This window comes from Dendrobates tinctorius, unplaced genomic scaffold, assembly GCF_039654945.1.
Source record: "Dendrobates tinctorius isolate UK_male_01 unplaced genomic scaffold, ASM3965494v1 ptg000107l, whole genome shotgun sequence".
Classification (NCBI taxonomy): Eukaryota; Metazoa; Chordata; class Amphibia; order Anura; family Dendrobatidae; genus Dendrobates; species Dendrobates tinctorius.
Genome location: NW_027361775.1, coordinates 8689650 through 8715283, shown reverse-complemented (window position 1 = coordinate 8715283; position 25634 = coordinate 8689650). Strand labels below are relative to the sequence as shown.

At 44.3% G+C, this 25634-nt stretch overlaps 1 protein-coding gene across 3 annotated transcripts in view; it reads right to left on the bottom strand.

Annotated features, from left to right (window-relative positions):
• Positions 1-5955: 5955 nt before the first annotated feature.
• Positions 5956-25634, bottom strand: part of LOC141100595 (glutathione S-transferase 3-like) — a 99135-nt gene continuing 79456 nt past the window's right edge. For all 3 annotated transcript variants that reach the window (XM_073589169.1, XM_073589168.1, XM_073589167.1), the window contains exons 2-7: positions 24856-24953; positions 23303-23354; positions 18265-18397; positions 10320-10461; positions 8421-8546; positions 5956-6311 (exon numbers count right to left, since the gene is read on the bottom strand). In XM_073589169.1, the coding sequence (XP_073445270.1) occupies positions 6186-6311; positions 8421-8546; positions 10320-10461; positions 18265-18397; positions 23303-23354; positions 24856-24942 (666 nt within the window). In that variant the 5' untranslated portion in view covers positions 24943-24953 and the 3' untranslated portion in view covers positions 5956-6185. The remainder of the gene's footprint in view (positions 6312-8420; positions 8547-10319; positions 10462-18264; positions 18398-23302; positions 23355-24855; positions 24954-25634) is intronic.

The following is a 25634-nucleotide window of genomic DNA, read 5'->3' as shown; positions in this document are numbered from 1 at the left end:
GCAGGATTCTGCCGATGCAGAAACTGAACCTGCGTCCGAGACACAGATTCAGTTAAACTCTATTGCCGTGCAGGCTCGTACAGCAAAAGTTAAGAGCCGCCAGCCAATCGGAGTCTGGCAGCTGATGTCAGCGCACACGTCATCGGTGTATGATGTTATTGTAATTCGCCAGCGAGTCCGCGCTTGAAATGCTTGGAGGGAACATTGCCACAGGAACATAGCCAGGTAAGGAGAAAGTTTTTGTTTTTATTGAAAGCGGCAAGCAGTAAGATATTTCGACGGCAGGATGGAGACACATGGACCATGTGCCTCCATCCTTCCTGGGGCAGAATGGAGACACGGGGGCAGGATGGGAGACACGCAGGTTCAGTTTCTGCACCAGCAGAATCCTGCCACTAGGGCCCAATGAGCAGAAGAGACGGGGCCCAATGCGGGCCCCATACGCCAGTCAGGGCAGTAATGCCCTTATGGCGGCCCAGACAGTGGTGGTAATATGTGGTCTTTTCATGGTGCGGTGGTATTTAATTCATGTAAGTGGTACTATAGTTCAGTATGTGGCAGAGGCGTAGCTAGGGGTTCAGCTCGGGGGTGGGGCATTTGAGTGGGCCCCTAACAGGAGGGCATATCATTGGTGCAACCTGCGCGGACATACATGGGAGCAAGAGGTAAGGGGGCCCATTTCATCCTCCAAAAAGGTGCAATTTTGTATTTTTAGGAGCTCTTGGGCTGCAAAGGGATCATATATTGTTCATGCACAGGGGCCCTGTCTGTCTGTGTCCGCCTGTGGCGCCTAACCAGGTAATCATGATTATAACTATGGTGGTATAGGGGAACCTCAGGACATGACCACCCTGTTATTGAAAATAAAAGCATACAAAGACCAGAACCGATATTACCGCCTTATGGTGACATAGTGCTAGATACCAGTCCTGCAGGACATATAGAGATCACAGTACAGTTATAGTTGGTGACTTACAGGGAACATTCTTTGTGGTGGAGTCATTCACTTTTCCTGTCTTTTCCATCTGGCCCAGACCGACATGTCGACTTCTCCAGCCAGGACTCGTCTGCAGAGATTGCAACAAAGACACATCTGTCTTCTCACACTTCCAGGGTCATCGTGTCCAACCTCCTGCTCAATGCAGGACTCACTAAACCATCTCAGACAGATGTCTGTCCAGGCTTTGTGTGAACAATTCCATTGAAGGAGAACTCACCACCTCTCCTGGCAGCCAGCTCCACTCATTGATCACCCTGTCAAAATGTGTTTTCTAATATCTAATGTGTATCTTCTCCCTTTAAGTTTCATCCCATTGCTTCTCGTGTTTCCATGTGCAAATGTATTCCCAACCTGCACAATCGTCTCATCCTGCCGATACCCCAATACTGAGCCGCAGCTGCCATATGTACCCCTATTACTGCACCTGCTGTGTGGTACAAAAGCAGAGCTCCTCTTACTGCCCCACATAGTAATGTCACCACTGTGCCCCTTACATAGCAATAATGCCTCTTGTACGCTCTAGATGGCAAAATTGCCTCCTAGAAAATTTCCTGTGCATGTGCCCTCCAAATTTTGTCCCTAGAAAGTAATAGTCCATGTGCAACTTTGATGGTCATAATACTGAGAGCCCCTATAACAATTCCTCTATATACAGTATACTGGCCCACAGCTCCCCTATACACCGTATGATGATCCCACAGCTCTCCTATACATATAATGATGTGCCCACTGCTCCTCCAATACACGATATAATAGTTAATAGCGTTCTGACACCATGCGGCTCCTGTACTGAGAGCCCCTTTACCAGGAGGAAATTAACTTTATTCCTCCTGGCAGCCTTGCTCTTCCTGTAATAATGGTTTCGCTGGCACAGTTTTAGTCACTGCTCTGTGTATAGAGAGTGGTGGCTGTAACCTCACCCCGGCACTGACTGACAGCCGCCTCAGCACCATCTGCCACTCGGTAGTTACCCTTCTCGTGCCCCTATAAATAATGCTTCTTAAATGCCCACTTAATATTTAACCGATTCCCCCTATGTACAGTAGTAACGGCCCCAGCATCGCTGATGTGAGCAGGGGGCCGTGTGAGGACTCTTTCGGCTTCTCCCAATTATCTTCTATTGAGTAAAGTCAAACTAATCTATTGGAACAGTGCAAATAGCACATGACCACCTGATCGCATTCCATCATGATTTTGCAGTCTGTAGTCTCAGAGTGACTGCAGACAATTATCCCGAGCCTTTAATAAATGTATTAAATTATTAAATAGAATGCAGCTCGTGGTTACTATATGATTATACTTGTCAGGGGGGCAGAAAGACAGACGGAGGTCTACAAGGATCGCATTGCAATCCTCGGACTGACCGTCAGATCTCCACACCTGAGTGACAGCTGCATATAAATCCATCACGCTCATGTCAGGAGCGGTACAGGCCAATCCGAAGATTGCAGTGTGATCCTCGCATGAGTTATACGGCCGTCTGTCTGTGCCCTTGTTATGCAAGCATCCAGGGTCGCAGAGCGGCGCTGGAAGAAAAACATGCCTGCCAAACGACTTCACTGCTTTCAAACAAGCTACACTTGCCTTTAAATCAGCCCTCACCTCTGCTAAACAGACCTATTTCACAAACCTTGTATCTTCACTATCCCACAACCCAAAACAACTGTTCAGCACATTCAACTCTCTCCTCCACCCACCACTGCCACCTCCAACTCCCCTCATCTCTGCTGAGGGCTTTGCCACCTACTTCAAAAACAAGATTGACCAAACAAGGCAAACCTTTACAGTTCCACCATCCCAACCGCTCCACATACCGGACCTCTGCCCTTCCCTAATAACCTCCCTCTCCAACATCACTGAAGGAGAGCTTACTCATCTCCTTTCCAAATCACACCTCACCACCTGTGCACTTGACCCCATTCCTTCCCACCTGCTCCACAACTTCACTAACATGATCATTCCAGCCCTAACCCATCTCTTCAACCTGTCCCTAACTTCTGGTACCTTCCCTTCTGCCTTCAAACATGCCACCATAACACCCATCCTCAAAAAAATCAAACCTTGACCCAACTGCTATGCCCAGCTATCGCCCCATATCACTGCTCCCGTTTGCTTCCAAACTCCTTGAACAGCAGGTCCATGCTCAACTTTCCTCCCATCTCTCATCTAACTCCCTCCTTGACATCCTGCAATCTGGCTTCTGCCCCCACCACTCCACTGAAACTGCCCTGACCAAACTTACTAATGACAAAAGCTAACAGACAGTTCTCCATCCTCCTCCTTCTTGACCTGTCCTCTGCCTTTGACACAGTTGACCACTGCCTACTGCTACAGATTCTTTCTTCCCTTGGCATAAAAGACCTCGCCCTGTCCTGGATTTCCTCATACCTGACCGCACACTCAGCGTTTCCCACTCCCACACTACCTCCTCATCCCGCCCCCTCTCTGTCCTGGGGCTCCTACTTTTTTCCATCTATACTCTTGGCCTAGGACAACTCAAAGTCCCATGGCTTCCAGTACCACCTGAATGCAGATGATACTCAGATCTACCTCTCTGGCCCAGATGTCACCTCTCTGCTGTCCAAAATCCCGGAGTGTCTATCAGCCATATCCTCATTTTTCACCTCTCGCTTCCTAAAACTCAACGTAGACAAAACTGAACTCATCTTTCCTCCATCTCACGTATTTTCCTTACCCGATCTATCTATTATGGTAAATGGCATCATGCTCTCTCCCGCACCTGAAATCCGCTGCCTTGGAGTAACTCTCGACTCTGCCTTGTCCTTCAAGCCATACGTCCATCTCTTGCCACCTCCAACTCAAAAATATTTCCAGAATCCGTCCCTTCCTCAGTCCTCAAGCTACTAAAACTCTTGCAAATGCCCTCATCATCTCCCGCCTCGACTACTGCAACACCCTCCTCTGTGGCCTCCCTGCTAACTCTCTTGCACCACTCCAGTCTGTCCTCAATTCTGTTGCCCGACTAATCCACCTCTCTCCTCGCTACTCCCGTCTCTCCCCTCTGAATATCCCTCCATTGGCTCCCAATTCCCCAACGAATCCAGTTCAAACTACTAACACTGACCTACAAAGCCATCCACAACCTGTCCCCTCCCTATATCTCGGAACTAATCTCCCAATATCTTCCCTCACGTAATCTTCGATCCTCCCAAGACCTCCTACTCTCCTCCACACTTATTCATTCCTCACACAACCGCCTCCAAGATTTCTCCCGAATATCCCCTATCCTTTGGAATGTCATGGCTCTACACGTCTGATTATCCACCACCCTCGGATCCTTCAAACGGAACATGAAAACCCATCTTTTCAGGAAAGCTTACAGACTGCAATAACCATTCTGCCGCCTCACCACCGCCCGAGCTGCCGCCTCATCACCACCCGAGCTGCTGAATCCCCGACCTGTCTTTTCCCCGCTATCCCGTAGAATGCAAGTCCGCAAGGACAGGGTCCTCTCCCCTCTGTACCAGTCTGTCATTGTAAATTTGTTGTGGAAACTTGTTTACTGTTAACGATATCTATAACTTTGTATGTAACCCCCCTTCTCATGTACAGCACCATGGAATTAATGTTGCTATATAAATAAATAACCTTGTTATACTAATACTGAAATATGAATCTATTATTAGAGTATTAACAAGCTCACAAGTAAAAAAAAAAAAAAAAGGAAAAAAAAAAAAACCCTACCTACCCCCCACAGACCCAGACAGCCCATCCTCTCACATGCACCCCTCAGAGCTCCATCCCCCTGACCCCACAATACCCCGATCCTCTCACATTCACCCCACAGGGACCATGACATGCCTAAGGTGAATGAATTTAATAAATTCAATCCCCACTTACCATGAAGCTTGCAGGCAGCAACTGAGGCAGGACCAGGAAGTGTCCAGTGTATGCACACAGAGGGCACTAGGACCCAGCGTGCCTAAGGCAACCAGAGCCTGCACGTCACTGCTGCCGGTCAGGAAGCAGCTCCTCCGGTGAGACAGCAGCACCGTACACTACACAGACAGGCTCTATGAGACAGGGGAGCCAGCATTGTGCTGCTCTCTCCCAGACAGCTCAGAAACTGGCCATGTCTCCCAGTGGGCCCCTGCATGGGACCGGGCCCGGGTCAACAGCCCCCTCTGCCGCCCCCCCCCCCCCCCAGTAGCTATACTACTGCTATATGGTAGTAATATTTGGTCTGGACATGGTGTGGTGGTATTTGTTCAATGTATGTGGTATTATAGGTCACTATGTGGTGGTAATACAGAGTTTGGTCATGGTGCGGTGGTATTTGTCCCTTGTATGTGATATTGGTCATTTTAGAAATTGAAAAAATAAAAATATACCCAAATTGTATTGCATAGCTTAAGAAATGTTTCATAGGTTAGAGTAGAGTAGGGCCCGGCCAAGAGAGTCTACGTGGTTGTGGTGGCAGGTTAAAAAAGGTAAGTTGCTATCCGAGTATCTTGGACATGCTCTGACAATATATTCGAGTCCCTGCAGCTGCATGTTTTGTAGCTGTTAGACAGCAGCCACACATGTGGCGATTGTCTAACAGCTGCAAAACATGTAGCCGCAGGGATTAGAACATGTTATCAGAGCACGCCCAAGACACTCGGATAACACTTTATCTGAGCACATTCACTCATCATTAGCATTTACATCTGATGGGCACTGAAGAATATAACTGCTGATCAGTGGGGGGGGGGGGGGTGTTGGTAGTCTGGCTCCTACTGATCTATTGATGACCTACCCTATGGAGAAGAAAAAGAAGAATTTATAAAGCATATTAGAAAAGGTGTGTGCGAATATAAAACCGCTTTACAGCAAAAAGTATTTCACCCAAGCCATTTTTCTACTCTACAGTGAGCAGCATTTATAGATTGCACTGTAGGAATGGACAGAAATCATGATACTGGAATTTCAACGTAAAACCAATACAAACTACATTTTATTTTAATCAATTCTTTATTTTAAGGATTTTCAAAGTACATTACAGATATTGCCAAGTGCAGCATGTAACAGATGAAGTAGCGAGAAGTAATGTACATTAAATATAAGGTTCTAAAAAGTCAAACAGAGAAAACTTGGTTGCCCGAGACAGATCATGTGAGAAGACTTCCAGGGTGTAAAGTTCACGTGGAGCAAGTCACAAGTTTTCATGCAGCTGAACTTTAAGTTATTTACCAAACACAAGTTCCTTCACGGTGTTCACATAGGTGGCATCAGCCATTGGTTTTTTATTACTTCCCGGTTGCAAGAATTTCTTTATATTTGGGATTTCACAGGTTCTCTTTTTAAAAGCCTGAATATTGAATACATAAATACATTAGAATTGCAACAATAAACCAAAGCTTCTACACAACTGGCAAACGCATGCATGGTTGGAGCTGCCTGAAAAATATTAACAAACCGCATCTACAGCAGTAAAATGCAGGTCTCTGTAGTCGGTATAAAATGGACCAACAACTAGAATATACAATAAGGTGGGTACAGTAGTACAATGCAGGATGTGCTGCAAATGTTTGCATAAGACTTTAGTAATGTTATGAAATGTCTTATAAATGTCTGTTCTGTTCCTGATCTAATGATCTCGGCATTTAGCAGAGATGAATCTGAGCTGCATTTTATGTACATGGTCAGTAGTGAGGCAGTGCTGTGGAGTTGTAGGCGAGATGAATCTGTGCTGCACTTTATGTACATGCTCAGTAGTGAGGCAGTGCTGTGGAGTTGTAGATGAGATGAATCTGTGCTGCACTTTATGCACATGCTCAGTAGTGAGGCAGTGCTGTGGAGCTGTAGGTGAGATGAATCTATACTGCACTTTATGTACATACTCGGTAGTGAGGCAGTGCTGGGGAGTTGTAGGTGAGATGAATCTGTGCTGCACTTTATGTACATGCTCTGTAGTGAGGCAGTGCTGTGGAGTTGTAGTGGAGATGAATATGTGCTGTACTTTATGCACATGCTCAGTAGTGAAGTAGTGCTGTGGAGCTGTAGGTGAGATGAATCTATACTGCACTTTATGTACATACTCGGTAGTGAGGCAGTGCTGTGGGGTTGTAGGTGAGATGAATCTGTGCTGCACTTTATGTACATGCTCAGTAGTGAAGTAGTGCTGTGGAGTTGTAGGTGAGATGAGATGAATCTGTGCTGCACTTTATGCACATGCTCTGTAGTGAGGCAGTGCTGGGGAGTTGTAGGTGAGATGAATCTGTGCTGCACTTTATGCACATGCTCAGTAGTGAGGCAGTGCTGTGGGGTTGTAGTTGAGATGAATCTGTGTTGCACTTTATGCACATGCTCAGTAGTGAGGCAGTGCTGTGGAGTTGTAGATGAGATGAATCTGTGCTGCACTGTATGTACATGCTTTGTAGTGAGGCAGGGTTGTGGAGTTGTAGGTGAGTTGAATCTGTGCTGCACTTTATGCACATGCTCAGTATTTAGGCAGTGCTGTGGAGTTATAGGTGAGATGAATCTGTGCTGCACTTTATGTACATGCTCAGTAGTGAGGTAGGGCTGTGGAGTTGTAGGTGAGATGAATCTGTGCTGCACTTTATGTACATGCTCACACTGCTGTGGGGTCAGAGTCAGGGAATTTAAGGAGTCGGAGATTTGGCTTACCAACTCCACAGCCCTGGTAAAATGTGTACACTGGAGGAACTGTATGGATGAGATGAGGACCAGGATAATTGCACTTCTACAGTCATAATGCCATTAAAAGGAATTAGATCAGTAAAATTTGCCCTAGGCAAGGAGAGGTGAGGGTATGCAGCATAGCATCTGTCTCCACTGTCAATCATGAGTGGTTGCAGCACTGGCGGAAAGTAAAAGTGAGCCAAGGACTGGAAGTGCACTTGCAATGCTAATTTGTATATGAATCTAGAATTTTACAGCAATGGAACATCAGGTAGCAACTAGTGATGAGCAAGCGTGCTCGGATATAGCACTGTACGAGCATGCTCGATTGTTATCATAGTATCGTGGGAGATGGAGTTAGCCACAACACATGTAGGGATTACCCAACAGCCGCAAATCATGCAAACGGAGTGACTCAAACATATAACGCAAGCACCCACGATACTGAACACCCAAGCATGCTCAGATAACGCTGTATCAGAATACACTCACTCATCACTAGTAGCAACAAAGAAAATAAAATTAAAAAGGTAGTCTTGGAAAAGGAAAAATATAAAAATAAACTTCCCTACCCCACAGTACCTGCGCTTGCTTAGGGAAACGTTACTGACAGACCCCCTTTAATAAGGCGTAGAATCTACCACTTACGAGAGGCTCTTTACTACAATTTGCCTTGAAATTCCATGAACTGAACCTAATGGCTTCCCAATTACTTGTATTCTTTTTCACATTACTTTTTAAAACAGTAGGCATTTTCATCCTATACAACACCTACCTGTAAATTAGGAAAGTCCTGCAAGATGTCAGGATGAAATTCTTCCAGTGATAGGATGGTGTCCAATAGAAAAACATCTGCACAGCTGAGCTTGTTTCCAACTAAGAATTCCTTACCTTCAAGAGCCTAAAATATAAAAGGAGACACTTCTAATGGTAGATCTCCATAAAGAGTGCGTCACAAGTCTGTGGCTGCACTTTATTTAACAAAAGCATAGTCAGCCTCACACAGGTGATTTATAAAACGATCACCTATATTAGTGAAATGACCCTCCTAAAGGACCAGACTTTCTAGCAAACGTTGGGCCCAAACTTCCATATTGTGGGATCCTAGCATGCAGGCCGGTATCGTACAACCTTTCGGCGCCTTCCTCGCTGTGAAAAAGGAAGATCTTGCTTTGTACCAAACCAGCGCTGCCACAAACCTGATTAAATGGGTGCCTTATGATGTAAGGTAACATCACTAGAGCGCTTACAGTTTGGTAAATGTTTAAGTTAGCGGGTTAGGGCAAATTGTGAATTTGCACTTTCACAGTAAGGAAGGCCACATATGTTTGTGGGATCCTGCTCAGCATGTTGGGATCCCAAAAAATGTGAACTTCACACTAGACTTTTGCTACAAAGTCCAAGGCCTTTAGGGGGTCATTAAGGACCCGGGTGACCACATCTGTAAATGTGTGATATTGGGGGAGGAGGGAAAAAAAAAAAAAAAAAACCCACCAGTCTGAGGCTAACTCTTTTCCCAATTAATATTAGCATCTAGATGATGATGGCTACTACTTAAAGGGGTTGTCCACTACTACGCTATAGCCCCTTATGAATCCCTATGTGTGCTCCCAGTAAATAGCAAGTAGTTAACTCCAGTGCCGGAATTGTTCCAGCAGTGGCTCTCCCAGTGCTCCCATAATGTCACAAGAGCCCGGGGACAGCCAGTGCCAACACTGCTGCAACGATACCGGCACTTGAGGAGAATACAAGTGCTAGGTAACTGGAGGGAAACATTAGGTATGATAAAATTAAAGGGGTTGTCCACTATTCAAACAAAGCCTTCTGAAACCCTTTCTCAAAACAGTTCACATAATTTTTACTATAGCTCCAGACAAAGTAGGTTGCAACTTTATTGGCTTACATAAAGAAATGATTCTTGTCTGCATTGAGAAATCAGCGAACAGCGTATACGGTAATCATTTAGATCTGTGACCAGATTTCACAATGCAAACTGCGTACATTAAGTGGATCTCTTAGTCCGGATTACGCTGGTGTACTTACTTTATTAATTCATGTTGGAATAGCTGTATAATCCCTATTGAAGATCTAAACTCAATTTCCATCCACCAGGCCTGATCAACAGTTCCTCAGTGTTCCTCCACCCTGCTGCTGCAGAGATCTCATACTGCTCAGGACAAGCTGATGGGTCAGGCTAGATGGGTGGAAACTGAATTTAGTTTAGGCTCATGAGCTCTTTCACTCTTTAGCTGGAAGCATAAAATGGTCATTTCAAATTCAGGACTACAAAGATTCTGCCATAATTTCTTTTTAACTAAGTACAGGCATAAAAGATTAAATAACATAAGCAGGTCCTATTGTGCAGTCTGATCCACTTTAGCCAAGATTTAGGAAGGTTTTCCCCAAATTCAATTAACTGGTAATAAATGAGTAAAAGACGCTTCCAGAGCCCTTCCATCAGTCCCTGACTGACTGTGAACACCACGTTGGCCACATGGCTGAGTCATTGCAGGCCTCATGATGTAACATGCCAGGGCAGCGTTACAGATTTCTATTGGTCTTTTCGGGACTGTCTAAATCATAGACAAGAAACTGACACCGAGATGAACAATGGGGCCCACAGGTTCTAGAATTCATTCATCAATAATAAATAAAATGTTATAACAAAACCTACTTTACTGTACACAGGAAAATATCTTTTATGTGCTTTTTCCTTCATCAGTTTTATTTGATTTTCCTTATCACAGTCGGAGAGGAAGAAGTAGGACAAGATCAGAGTCATTAGATCAGTGGCTCCATCAACATACATGTCAATACTAGAAGGCAAGAAAGGGGAAACAATGGATATATTATTAGATCGATAATTATGTGTCTACACTATGTAAAGTGAAAAGCCGGATTACTTACCGGTAATGCTCTTTTAATGAGTCCACGACAGCACCCACTGGAGGTATCGGATCCGCCCATTTGGAACAGGAAACCCTACAGGAAAGATAAAAGGGGCGGTCCGCCTTTCCTCCTCAGTTTTACGTTTCAGAGTACCAGAAGGACCGCCAAGGATTAGGCAATGTTCTCTTATTTTAACATCTTTCTTATCCATTATTTGGTTAATATACTTTAACTATTGATATCTTTAGGGGGGGGAAGTGAGCGGGTGCTGTCGTGGACTCATTAAAAGAGCATTACCGGTAAGTAATCCGGCTTTTTACTCTTCGCCACGACAGCACCCACTGGAGAGATTCCAGAGACCATCACCTAGGTGGGACCACCGTGCCAAGGATAGTCCTGCCAAAGCTTAAGTCAGAGGTGGATGAAAGATCAAGTCTGTAGTGCTTATAGAAGGTAGAAGGGGATGACCAAACTGCCGCCTTACATATAGTTTCAATCGGAACATCTCCCTTTTCCGCCCAAGAGGTTGCCATTGCCCTGGTGGAATGCGCCCTGATGTTCCCTGGAGGATCTTCGTTTTTTGCGGAGTAGGCTAAACGAATGGCCTCTCTGATCCACCGGGAAATGGTGCTCTTCGTGACTCCATACCCCTTCTTACAGCCCTGAAATGAAACAAATAGGGCCCTGCTCTGCCTCCAACTGTTGGACCTCTCAATACATTTTAGGACAGTTCTTTTGACGTCCAGAGTATGGAACTTCTGCTCTTCTGGAGTAGAGGGATTTTTATAGAAGGTTGGGAGGAGTATCTCCTGAGATCTATGGTATTTTGTTGCCACTTTTGGCAGGTAGGCAGGGTCTGGTTTTAATACTAATCTGTCTTGGTATTCTTGGAAAAAAGGTGGATCTATTGACAAGGCCTGAATATCACCCACTCTTCTAGCTGAGGTCAGTGATACTAAGAGGGCCATTTTAAGTGCTAAGTATTTGAAGGGTATTGTGTCGATCGGCTCAAAGGGGTCTACCGTTAGGGCGTCTAAGACCAGATTTAGATCCCATGTAGGGACGGAGGGTATGTGGATTGGAGCTATTCGTTCACATGCTGTAATAAAACGAGTTATCCACTTGTTGCCTGCTATATTATGGCCATATAGTGCTCCTAATGCCGATATTTCTACTCTCAGTGTGTTTACTGCTAAGCCTAAGTCTTTCCCCTTCTGCAGAAATTCCAAGATTGGGATTATCGGAACTTCTGTTGTATGAGGTACTGTATGGAATTGAAGAAATTTTTTCCATATTCTAGTGTAAATTTGGGTTGTGGACTGTTTTCTACTTTGTAGTAGTGTAGTAATTAAGGACTCCGAGAATCCTCTTGTCCTCAATAACTGCCTCTCAAATTCCACGCCGTCAAGTGCAAGCTGAGCACTTGAGGGTGGAAAAAGGGGCCTTGGGAGAGTAGATTGGCAGTCGGAAGGACCCAAGGATCTGTTATCGACATAATCTGCAGCCACGAAAACCACAGTCTTTTTGGCCAGAACGGTGCTATTAAGATTATTCTTGCTCTGTCGTCTCTGATCTTCCGAATTACTTGAGGTAGGAGGATCAATGGAGGGAACGCATACGCTAGGTTGAAATTCCATGGAACTAGAAAGGCGTCCAGTATGTTTGGGTGATCTGACGGAGATAGGGAGGCAAAAGTTTTTATCTGCCTGTTCTCTCTTGTGGCGAAAAGATCCACCTCGGGTTGTCCCCATGCGGCTACTATGTCCCTGAAGACCTTCCGATTGAGGCACCACTCTCCTTGTCGTAGAGTGCGACGGCTTAGGAAGTCTGCCTTTTGATTGCTCTCGCCTCTTATATGAAGGGCCGAGAGGGACAAAAAATAGTTTTCTGCTATGTTTAAAATTCTTGCCGCTGAAGACATCAGAGTCTCTGATCGAGTTCCTCCTTGTCTGTTTATATATGCCACTGTGGTGGTATTGTCCGACAGGATCCTTACATGCTTCTGTTGGAGCTGCGGAAGGAAGTTGTATAGAGCATAGAACACTGCAGTCAGTTCTTTTAAATTAGATTACTCCACCTTCCCTCATAAAACCCATTCTCCATGTGGGCTCCCCAGCCCTGGGGACTGGCATCGGTGGTTACGATACAGGATGGAACTATAACCCATGGAACTCCTGAACATAAATGATCATCGTCTAACCACCACTCTAGGGAAGTCAAGACTTCTTGTGACAGGGTTATTTTGCTCTGTAAATGACCACTATGTCGCTTATCCTCCTGGAGGATCTGGTGTTGTAGCGTACGGACATGGTACTGGGCCCACCGGACTGCCGGGGTGCAAGAATTTAGTGATCCTAATAGTGACATTGCTCCTCTTAAGGATACACGTGGTTTATCTATAGCTGCTTGTATTTTTTGTTTTGTGAGGATGATTTTTACCTGGGGTAGAAGACATCTCTGGGTCAAGGAATCTAGTTGAAATCCTAGAAATGTCTGGAGAGATTGCGGATCGAGTCTGGACTTTTGGATATTGATGATCCAGCCAAGGCTCTGAAAAGAGGAGATTGCGTCAGTCACGCGTTCAGTACATTGTTTGACTGAATTCCCAATTACTAGGAAGTCGTCTAGATATGGCACAATTAGTGTGTCCTTTTGGCGAAGGTAGGCCATCACTTCTGCCATCACCTTGGTAAATATTCTTGGTGCCGTGGAAAGCCCGAAGGGCATGGCCGCGTATTGGAAATGATGAATCCTTCCCTCGACTTCCACTGCGACTCTTAGGTATTTCTGGAATCTGTTGTGTATAGGGAGATGATAATAAGCATCTTTTAAATCAATCCCTGCCATTACGCAATTTGGGAAAAGAAGCTTTATAGTGGATCTGATTGATTCCATTTTGAACTTATAATTTTTTATAAATGAATTTAGCTTCTTTAAATTAATAATGGTTCTAAATGTACCGTCTGGTTTAGACACCAAAAACAGGGGAGAGTAAAAGCCTCTACCCTGTTGTTCCTCAGGGACATCAACTAAAACTTTTTTAGCTAGCAGGACTCGAATCTCGTCTTCGAGAGCCTTTTGCTGAAGTGAGGAATTAAGGCGAGTTATAACAAAGAACTCATAGGGGATCCGAAGGAATTCAATCTTTATTCCTTCCTTGATTATATTCAAAATCCATGGGTTTAACGTAATCTGTTCCCACTTGGTAAAAAAAAATTTTAATCTACCCCCAACTGGTGGGTCTAAACTTTTACTTCTTTTCTCTCCTATATGTTGGCCCTCTAAAGATGGTACCCTTCTGCTTTTCGTCTTTCGTGGCCCATCTGTTCGTTCTGTCCGATTGCCTTCTTCTCCCGAATGGCCGTCTTTTAAAGGTTTTCCTATAAAACGGAATGGAAGAATCACTGAAGGCCTTTTTCCTTTCTTTTGCCTTGGCGAGAATTTCGTCTAAGGCTTTTCCGAAGAGGAACTCACCCTCGCATGGGGTTGCACTAATTTTGGATTTTGACTGTGCATCCCCTTTCCAGCTCTTTATCCACAGCGCGCGTCTGGCGTTATTCACCAGGGCTGCCGACCTTGCTGCCAGTCTTAGGGTGTCCGCTGAAGCGTCTGCCATAAAGGCAGCTGCCCCTCTTATCAACGGGATGGCTGCACGCAGTTTCTCCCTTGACACTCTTTGCTCAATCTGCTGGTCTAATTGATCTAGCCATACCAGCATTGACCTAGCAGTACATGTGCTGGCTATTGCGGGTTTGAATACCCCGGTGGTGGATTCCCAGGACCTTTTGAGCGAAGATTCAGCCTTCCGGTCCAATGGGTCTGCTAACAATCCTGCGTCCTCGACCGGGATCGAGGTTTGTTTGGAAGTGGAGGATATGACAGCGTCCACCTTTGGTATTTTAGTCCATTTTAATAGATCTTCATCAGTGAACGGATACTTCCGTTTTGAAGCGGATGGGAGAAAACCCCTCTGGTCGTGTTTTTCCCACTCTCTTTTGATGAGATCTTTAATTGCCGGTATCACTGGAAATGATCTCCTCTTTTTCTCTGCCAATCCCGCAAACAATGTCCTGCGCGGTCTGGGCTCCCCTTTCCTCTTCACACCCCATAGTATTTCTAACCGCTTTTACCAGGTTATCTACGCTGTCCAGTGGAAAACATGCGCGTCCTTCCACCTCCGAGGATGATGATGAGGACGTGGATGCGGAGCCTGAGATTAACTCCTGTTCTTCCTCTGACTCTGAACTAACAATGACCTGTTTTCTATGACTGGACTCTGCGGGAGTGCTGGCGCGGTTGATGGCTTGTATTTCCTCCCTAATTATGGCTCGGATATCCTTAGAAGATATCGTCGACCCCTGCCTGGTCTCTTTAATGCATTGTTTGCAGAGTTTTTTGGGGTAGGAGTCAGGGAGAGGCTCTGAACATAATGCGCATTCTTTATGTTTTGTTTTTCCTTTTTTCTTTGACTGAAGTGGGAGGTCAAAGGTAAAGAGAGGGGGGAGGGGGGGGGGGGGGAGGAGAGGAGGTTAGCTTAATAGGTAGAGCATATGCTTTGCACACTCACCCAGTGAAGCTTAATACCGGTTCGGATGGCTGAGACGGTTTGGATCGGGTTTCTGCTGCCTCGCTCCTGCGGGCAGTCTCTGTCCTGGCGCTGCGGTCCCTGGTGGAGTTGCCCCCAGCTGAATCCCCTGCTGGGGTCTGCGACTCTGCGGGGGACGACATGTTCCAACGTTGCAGCGCTGCAGCGCTGTTTTATCTGTACCCCCGGAAGTCGCCCTGTCACAGGGCGCATGCGCCGCGTCATCGCCATCTTACCCCGGAAGTTCAACCATTACTTCCGGGGTATAGGAGCGTCGGGCGCCGGCCTGCTCCCGCGCCACCGCTATTGACACGCGTGGCTCGCGCGCTCATGGCCTCACCATCCACGTTATACCCCCACCGATGGGGATGGGGGGGGGGAATCTCCCGGATGCCAGACCGGCCCCGCTCCCTGGTAAGACCGGGCGGCCCTCCCCGGACCCGGCCATTACCACTATGCCACCAGACGAGGGGGGAGCCGTCAAACGGAGTCTCCCCCGACGCTGCTTCCGGACCGCAGCCCCTGCCGTTCCCGAAGAGACCGCACAGGCGGATGCATGGCCCAGGTAAGATCCTGCAGGATCCTGCTCCATTTGGAACAGGAAACCAAAACTGAGGAGGAAAGGCGGACCGCCCCTTTTCTTTCCTGTAGGGTTTCCTGTTCCAAATGGGCGGATCCGATACCTCCAGTGGGTGCTGTCGTGGCGAAGAGTAAAAATTTAACTACATACAATATGCAATCTAAGTTAATTACATATTTTTGCACTTGGAATTTAAGACCATCATTGTCATGGTGGAGACTCAAACGTAAGCAGCATCACATTAACTGTACACGTGATTAATATGATGAGAAAATAATTGACCAAAAGCACTTTAGTTAGTGAATGAAAGTTGATCAAGTGAAATACATTTCCAATACCTTGTTTGAAGGCCGAGATATGATCACATTTCCAATGCGTGAGGAGACCTAATGGTAGGAAATCTGAAAGAACTCCTGACATGTGTAGAGATTTTGGCCCAGATTCATCCAGACTGGCATTTTTCACACTGGGCTTGATGATGTGACATGCTGGAGTCAGAAGTGCCCAATCATTAATAACGCACTCCAACTAAGATTATTATTCATTCAATGTGTGAATATCTGCATGTAATGTACTGCGAGTGTACTAGTATACTCACCTACTGCTGCGCTTCCCAATGTCCACACTCACACTACATTACATGCAAATACACATGAATAAAAAAATAAATAAAAACACAACTTAGTGGGAGCGCTTCTTTAGTGAATCGGGTACCTCTGGTGTCTGAGATGTCAGTGATTTTTTTTTTATATGTGTAGAAAAAAAAATGTCCTGGTGTCATTACGGTTAAATTGAACACGGATTCAAAACAAAGTGATTTTCACTTATGAAAAATAAAATGACAGAGCTTCTCCTAGCCATTACAATGGTCATCACGACTAGCACACAGATGCCATCCATGTAGCCTGTACAGGTCATTTTGATCCAAGATGCCAATTCAAAACAGACATACAGTCAGCAAAATAGTTGTGCATGTGACCAGCTCCATAGATTAGAATAGGTACGTGTTCTGTCAAAAACCACTGATAGCACACGTACGTGATTCACAGATGTCTGACTGAGGCCTCAGGGAATGGCTCATTAGTAGTGATGAGCGAACGTGCTCAGATAAGGCGTTATCCGAGCATTCTCGGAGGCAAATAGTATCCAAGCACACGAGAGATACTCTATGCTTGAGTCGCTGCAGTTGTATGTCTCTACAATCCCTGCATGTGTTATGGCTGTCGAACAGCCATAAGATATGCAGCCGCGGGGACTCGAACATAGTATTAGAGCACACTGACGACAATTAGCACTCGAGCGTGCTGGATAACACCTTATCCGAACACGTTCGCTCATCATTACTCATTAGGTTTTTGCATTGCCCTTGGTGCATGTGACAGGACATTTACCTGAGCCAGTGAAGGCCCTCCAGGTGAGTATTTTGATGAGAGAAAAAAAAAAAAGCCGTCTTAAACTACAGCACTCCAAGCAAATGCATATAATGGAAAGTGCACATCGCACAGGAACATGACTTATTACAATGGGGTGCTACAATCAGTATATCTATGCAGTGGATGCCAGAAAAGTAAGGCTGAAACACTGAGTGTACCAAGCCTTGGGTGTGTATGTTGGGACCTCCAAGTATTTCATGATTGATCCACCTCCATCTCCATAAGAATGAAGCAACAGAAAAGAAGCCAGAAGTTGTTGTTTGCTTTTACACATAACCTCAAGCAATCTCCACATGGAATTAAGGTATTAAAATGATTGACACAGATTTATTGTCTCCAACAATGTCGTTAGTGTTCGTTTTTTGAGGGGGTGGATGGTATGCATGTGCTTTTTAGGGATGACATGGTCTGCCTTAGGGTACCGTTACACATAGCGATGCACCAGCGATCCCGACAACGATATGGATAGCTGGTGCATCGCTAAGTGGTCGATAGTGAGCTGTCAAATAGGCATATCTCACCAGCGACATCGCTGGGGACGGGGGTCGCTACTTACCTGTCAGACGCGGCGATCCTGCGTCCTCCCGCCCGCATCCACGCGTCGCTCGTCGTCACAGCAGGAAGCGGCTGACGACGAAAAATGATCCAGGACCTTCTCGCGCGATCAGCGATAACCAGCGGGGGAGCCGGTCGGAGGCAAGTATCACATGTAGCGATATCGCTAGCAATATCGCTGCTACGTCACAAAATTGGTGACTTTACAGCGATATCGCAGTGTGTAATGGGGGCTTTATAGGGAAATCCAAGTTATTCAACATCTGTCGTAGGGGATAACTTCAGCCCCCACTGATCCTGTGAATGGAATGGGGATAACATCCAAACTTGACAATACCCCTTTAAGCCTACTAACAAGAGGGAATTACCTGGTACAATAAATGGGGGCTAATAATGGATTAAACTATTAAGGGCACAAGTACACTGTCAGTATGGGGGGGTGGGGCACCGGGTGGAGTACAGCTGGTACTATAGGACTAGAATATGGTCCACAGTAAATATTAGTCTCAATACAGAGTTCACAGACCGTGTATAAGAAAAGACAACCATTTCAGACTGATGAGGCGGGTGTACTCACTAGGCTCGCTCTTTCAGGTCACTTCCAAACAGGTTATACTTTCCAGCTATGTAATTCAGAATGGCCTTAGTTTGCACAAGTTTCAACCCATCGATTTCCAGCATTGGTATTTGGCCAAACATCAGGTCTCCAGCTAAAAGAAAGAGTATTAGAATTGGCTTAGGGATGAACTGTGGTAAAGTCTGCACGCCAGATATTTACACCCAGGGTCGAGCATACATGCATATATAAGAGCTGGGGAGGGCAGCTGGTCATCAATCCTGCACCAGTGACAGATATTGTGGCTCCTAAGAGGAGTTTGCTGTACCCCAATAATTCATAGTGTATTTCTGAGCCTTAAGGCATGTGCAGTCTTTCAGGCAGATTCCATCAGAATAAATCCCCAGATCTACATTCTTCTAAAGAACCTAATAACTGTAAGATACAATATTGTTACGCTCCAGGAGACATCCAGGCCTCCCTGGAACCCCTCGACTGAGTTCGCCATCACCACCTCCTCAGGCAGGGAATTCCAGACTCTCACTGCCCTAACAGTAAAGAATCCTCTTCTATGTTGGTGGAAAAACCTTTTCTCCTCCAGACGCAGAGAATGCCCCCTTGTGACCATCACCTTCCTTGGTATAAATAGATCTTCAGAGAGATATTTGTATTGTCCCCTTATATACTTATACATGGTTATTAGATCGCCCCTCAGTCGTCTTTCTTCTAAAATAAATAATCCTAATTTTGCTAGTCTCTCTGGGTATTGTAGTTCCCCCATCCCCTTTATTAATTTTGTTGCCGTCCTCCTTTTTACTCACTCTAGTTCCATTATATCCTTCCTGAGCACCGATGCCCAAAACTGTACACAGTACTCCATGTGCGGTCTAATCAGGGTTTTGTACAGAGGCAGTATAATGCTCTCAGTCATGTTGTCGCATCATTAAAAGTTATGTTTGATTTTAATTGGTTAATATTTAATTGCAATATCGTTAAAGCACTGCGGCTTATCCAACCGGCTGTCGAGTCCTTCTATGAAGTAGTAACTAAGTAATTATTTAATAAATCAGTTTAAGACCTAAAGAATAGACCTGGTTTTCCAGTGAGAACATAGTTCTATTATTTTTTGCTTCTGCTTCTTCCAAGAGCCATAACGGTTTTTATTTTAATGTCGACATAGCCGTATGAGGAACTGTTTTCTGCAAGAGGAGTAGTAATTTTGAATGACACCAGGGGGAAAAAAATCCAAACGCAGGTAATTGCTTAAAAAAAACAAAAACAACAAAAAACAATTCTCTCATCTAAATTTTTATCTTTAATGGTGTTTAAAAATTAGGAAATTAATTTTATACTATGATTAGCGATGAGTGAGCATGCTCGGATATCATGTTATCGGAGCAGGCTCGGGTGTTATAAAAGTATCTTGGGTGTGTTTGGATAATATGTTTGAGTCCTCACGGCTGCTAGACCGCCTCAACACATGTGAGGATTGTCTGTTTGTTAGGCAGTCCCCACATGGGTTGGAGCTGTCTAGCTGCCGAGAGGACTTGAACATATTATCCGAGCATGCCGAAGACACTCAGATAACATGATATCCCAACATGCTCGCTCATCACTAATTACGATAGACTAGATGGTGGCCCGATTCTATCGCATCGGGTATTCTAGAGTCTCTGTTAAAATAAAAAATAGTGATATACTCAAAACTCACCTCCCGACGGCCCCCGGACTCTCTTGTTCTGCTTACTTAATGTAGTGTACTCCAGTTACACCCAGATCTGCAGTCACTGTTCTGCTCTTACCTAATGTATTGTACTCCAGTTACACCCAGAGCTGCAGTCACTGTTCAGATCTTACCTAATGTATTGTACTCCAGTTACACCCAGAGCTGCAGTCACTGTTCAGATCTTACCTAATGTATTGTACTTCAGTTACACCCAGAGCTGCATTCACTTTTCTGCCGTCACCTAATATATTGTACGCAATTTACACCCAGATCTGCAGTCACTGTTCTGCTCTTACCTAATGTATTGTACTCCAGTTACACCCAGAGCTGCAGTCACTGTTCAGATCTTACCTAATGTATTGTACTTCAGTTACACCCAGAGCTGCATTCACTTTTCTGCCGTCACCTAATATTTTGTACGCAAGTTACACCCAGAGCTGCAGTCACTTTTCTGCTGTTACCTAATGTATTGTACTCCAGAATATGTACAGGACTGTGCCTGTGTAATGAGCAACGCAGCAGTGATGCCTTTAACGGCTGTAATGTGCCTGTACAATAAGCAATGCGACCGTGTTGCCACAACGACTAAGCAACTGTCGCTGATTGGTCGCGACAGTTAGGCCGCGACCAGTCAGCGAGGTGGGATTTCCATGACAGACAATTATGTAGTAGATGGGACTTTAACGGACATGGAGATACAAAAAAAATACACATGTTTCTTGTTAGGGAAAAGTACGGGTAAATGATTCAAACTATTAGGCCATGGTCACACTTGCGAGTGCAATGCAAGAAACCCGCACGAGTCTCTAGCCTCAATACCCGGCACTGCTGTCGGGGGGTTCAGACCGGAGCATTCAGCTGCACAGAAAGACATGCAGCTGCACACTCCTGAGTGTCGGTGGCAGTGCCGGGTATTGATGAGAGTTTCTCGCATTGCACTCGTGAGTGCCCGGCCTTATATGTACTTACACCAACAAACATCTGATTGCTTGTACTACATATACAGTATCAGTATTAAAAGTATTGGTGTGTATAGCAAAAATCACGGTCTCCTATGAAGCCCTGCCAAGGTCATGATTTGCATGGGGATCTAGAGCAGACCCCAATTGTCATGGCAAGCTATTGGCACCCCGTGATTGTGTCAGAGGGCGGGGCGATTAGAACGGCACTCCCCACCTTGCAGCACTCGGTAAATGCCGCTGTCAGATTGACAGCAGCATTTGACAGGTTTGCCGCAGTGGTCAGCGCTCAACTCCACCTGCGGCTGTTAGAGGCAGATGATGGCTGAATAACACAGGACAGATGCTGGCTCAGGGTAAAGACAGGGAGCCGACATTGGATAGTACATGTCAAGAAGAGGTTAAAGCTACCAGCCTAACATTGCGGAAATCACCTGTGTTAGTGGTGATCAATCGAATAATAAAAAAAAAAAAAGAAGTCTTTTATTCTTCCATACATAAGAAAAGTGACATTTTGACTTTTCCGGTCTTTATCAAAGCATGGACTCCACAAGACCTCTGAAGGTGTCCGGTGATATCTGGCACCAATATATGAGCTGCAGATCCTATAAGCGTTGTATGATGGGAGGTAGGGCCTAGAAGGATTAGGCAGCTTGTCTTTTTTTTTGCACATTCCACTGACGCTCAGCTTTCATTTGGTCTCGTTCCAACAGCCAGCAGCTATGATGAAGCTGAAGCGAATGAGAAACAGCCCACAAGGCAGAACAGACTCACATGTCTAGAACAGCAGGAAACTCCCATCTGACCCTATATAGTGAGGACAAAGCACAAGTCTCCTCCAAAATATGCACAATTGTACTTATAAAAAAAGAAACCAATCTAACTTGTGGTGCAGACAGCTATAGTAACAATCAGTTAATGGTCGCAAAGTCTGGACTGATGATGGTCTCCTGACCTAAACTAGCAACCTCTTAGGCACATGTAGGTTGGAAATTTGGCTCAGGGTCCCAGCAGCTAGGCATTGCTGTCCATGTGTGGACCATGAAATGAGGCCTTCTGAACCCTGGCGAAAATGTACGTTTTTCCAGTTCCATATAGAGAGTTAGTTTATTTTCCACGTAAAGGGCCAGAAGGGGGCAATGGAATTAATATTATCTATTGAGCATTGCAGAACTTTGCATTATACAATAATTTAAGGGGCTTTCTTCACTTAAAGGAAATCTGTCACCCCATTTTTGGCCTATAAGATGTGGCCACCGCCATCAGGGGCTTATCTACAGCATTCTAACTTGTTTTTCTTCTCTTTCAGGTTACATCGGGGGCTTATCTACAGCATTACAGAATGCTGTAAGGGGAACATTCCATAAACAATTTATGCAATATGTAAATGACCTAGATAGGGTATTCTGGATCAGAGCCAGGCAGCCAAGAGGGCTTCCTCGGGGAAGGGAGCCAGGCAGCCAAGAGGCTTAAGTAGCAATGTTATATAGGAAAGGTTTTTAGTTTAAAAACTAAACCAAAAAAAAAAAGAATTTTTTTTAAAGAAATTCCAGATCATTATGTGTAACAATTCTAAGGGGCAAGACTGTAATTAAACTAATTTGTATTATTTTTTTCCTATAGAACACTGTCACCCTAATGTGCATACATTTGATATTTGCAGCAATACTATAAAAAAATGCTTTTTCTGTGACCAAAAAAAAAAAAAAAACGCAGAAAAACCATGACAAAAACGCAATATTTGAACAAGCCTAAGGACTTCACATGGGTAGAGCAGTAGTCATACATCCATGCACTGCAGTAACGCATCATCCTGCACAACCGGCCTGATGGTCCGTTAACATTTCTATGGACGTACAATAAATTGGCATTTTGGCCATAATTTTTTTTTTTATTGTCATGGATACCAACTTTATGTATACATGTGAAAATATAGGAGCTGATTCATCAAGACTGGTGTAACACGATCGCACTACGCCACTTGTGATGGAGTAGAAGAGACCCTGAATTCACTGGAGGCGCACCCCACTTAATGAATTCGGTGCTACTTTTGAGTGGCGAGCGTCTCCATACACCTTGCCAGAAATGTAAAGCCAGTCTGTAATTGGCACAGCATTTCTCATGTATTAAAAAACACTGGCACTTTTCATGAAAATCCATGGGCGCCAAAGACCATGTCCCATCTTGGTTCCTCCCCAACACTACACAGTTTGGCGGAGCTGATGCAAAATGGTGAGAAAATGCTAAAAGTTGCAACCTTTTTTCATAACTCCATATTAAGCATATTTTTTATGACTTTTCATATCAGTCCCATAGTGTTCCATCTACACTTTTACATGAATCTCATGATACAGGAAAACAAAATACTTCTTACATGCAAGCAGCTTGTTATATTCCTCCTTTGTTCTGTAAAATTTCTCTTCAAACTGTTGAAACAAAAGACAGAAAAGTAGTGTTCAACACCTGAGATTTTAGTTGGGTTTGGAAGCGAATTCACTTCAACACGCACATGAAACAAAAGCTGCAAATACTCTTCAATGGGATAGCCACAATGCTGCTCATACAGCAAGGTTTTTGGAAGCTTCCCCCCCAATGAGGCCACCCTTTGGTGCAGGTTCCTTGTAGTATCTGCTTAAAAGCGTGACACGGTCACGATAAACTCCAAAAAAAATCATATGCTAAAAGCCTCCAAAAACCTGATTGATACGTGAAGTGGATTGCTCTTGAAAACTATGCCAGATCTACTTTACAGATCGGGTTCACTCATCTATAGTATTTATTTTAATTTCCTAAAGAATCTTATTTAGCCTTCTCTTTTGTAGTTTCCTGAGCACTTTTTCAAAGTTTGTGACTGCTGGCATTTTTTATTATTATATATAGTGGGGAAAATAAGTATTTGATACACTGCCGATTTTGCAAGTTTTCCCACCTACAAACAGGTGGGAAATCTTGCAAAATCAGCAGTGGATCAAATACTTATTTTCCCCACTATATATCAGTCTAATATTTTTGTGGCAGCTTATTTATTAGCATTTTACAGTTGAGAGATTAGAGGCCAAATATATATATTTTTAACTCCATTCAACAATGAAGAAATTAAACTTTTTTCAAGTAAAAATGCTCAAAAAGTCTCAAGTCTTTCCATTGACTTCTATTATAAAAGTCTAGAGCATCTTCACAGAAGAAAGCATCCAAAGAATGGTCAGCTTGTCTCTTTTTATCATTTGGTGTCTTTGGAAGCCTCAAGTGGTTAAAAGATACTCATGAGACTGAACACTTGTACAGTACATTGTTTTTACACAAATCCCTTATGTTCATTGTTTTGAGAATTTAGTTCATGTTAGTGATGTTGTTTGCGCATACCTTTAGGCCTTATTTAAAAGGGACACGGACTATACACTGATCCAAAACTCTGACGACACTAGTACTATTTTGTTTTCACATACATGTTTAAATATGGACATGTGAATGAGGCCTTAAACTAGGTTCAGACGACTGCTGAAGTTTGCCGACCATTAGTGTCCACAAATCGCAGACGGCGCTGGACCGGTGAAAAGCAAAGTGTGCTCATTCCTCGACCGGTCTACCCTTCAGCACATCTGAGATGTCATTGGTCAGCAATTGCAAAGAGCTGCCAGCAGCGGATCTTGATGATTTGTATGTCCAAGTGCATTCGGCATGGCAAAACATTCCCCAAACAATAACCTCACTGATGACATGTAATGGTGTACAAAAGCGTGCATTTCTGAGCATGGTGATCATATGCGATAATGAATCGAGAGGCTTTGAAAATTTTGTTTCCCATTTTTTCCATCATTTGCATTTGGACATGTCTGTCCATCCGGTGATTTTCATAATTCTACGACTTCCTTCTTGGGGGGGTTACAATTTCAATGTTGAGGAGTGTATATCGGGTTTGTTACCAACCTCAACACCAGCTGTTGCCAACAGCCACCTGATAGCTTCCGCTCTTCCGCGTCCACAAAAATAATGAAGTACTGGTTTACCAGCCATGATTAATAGTTCTAAAATGAGAACAAAAAGACAAGGATGAGATAATGTGGAGAATGGTCAGAACACAGCTGAAAAATGCCAACATTATCTTATTAGCAAAATACATATATACGATATCAAAGAACAGAAAATTTTAAATGAATGGTATAGATGGTTGAAAAAGTCTAATGTAATAAAACATTGCCCTATCAAAAAAAAAAAAAAAAAAAAAGTATCAACCAAGCTTAAACTATTAAGCCATGTTCCCCCGATGAGCATTTGGGGAGTTTTTGATGTTGCAGATCTTCTGCACTCATTAAAGATAATAGGTTATTCGCCCTTTTTTGTGTTTTTAAAGCGTTTTAGCTACAGAAGTTTTTACCTGCGAAATTCCGCACCTAATGCAAGTATATTGGAAAAATCCACAAAAAAAAAAAAAAACAACCAACTCACCGCAGGTCAGTATACACCAAATAAAAAGCACAGTGGGCCTGAGATTTCTATAAATCCCATCCACTTTGCTGGAACTGTAAGACCCTGCGTTTTTGACAGAGCGAAAATACGCAGCATGAAAAATTCACCAAAAACTCATCGTGGGCACAAATCCTTAGGGACAGGATTGGGTTGCTATATGGACAAGTGGGTAAGAAGTGTGCCGAAGATTTGTTGCCGAATTTTCTATGACTGAAAATCAGTTATATTAAGCAGAATAG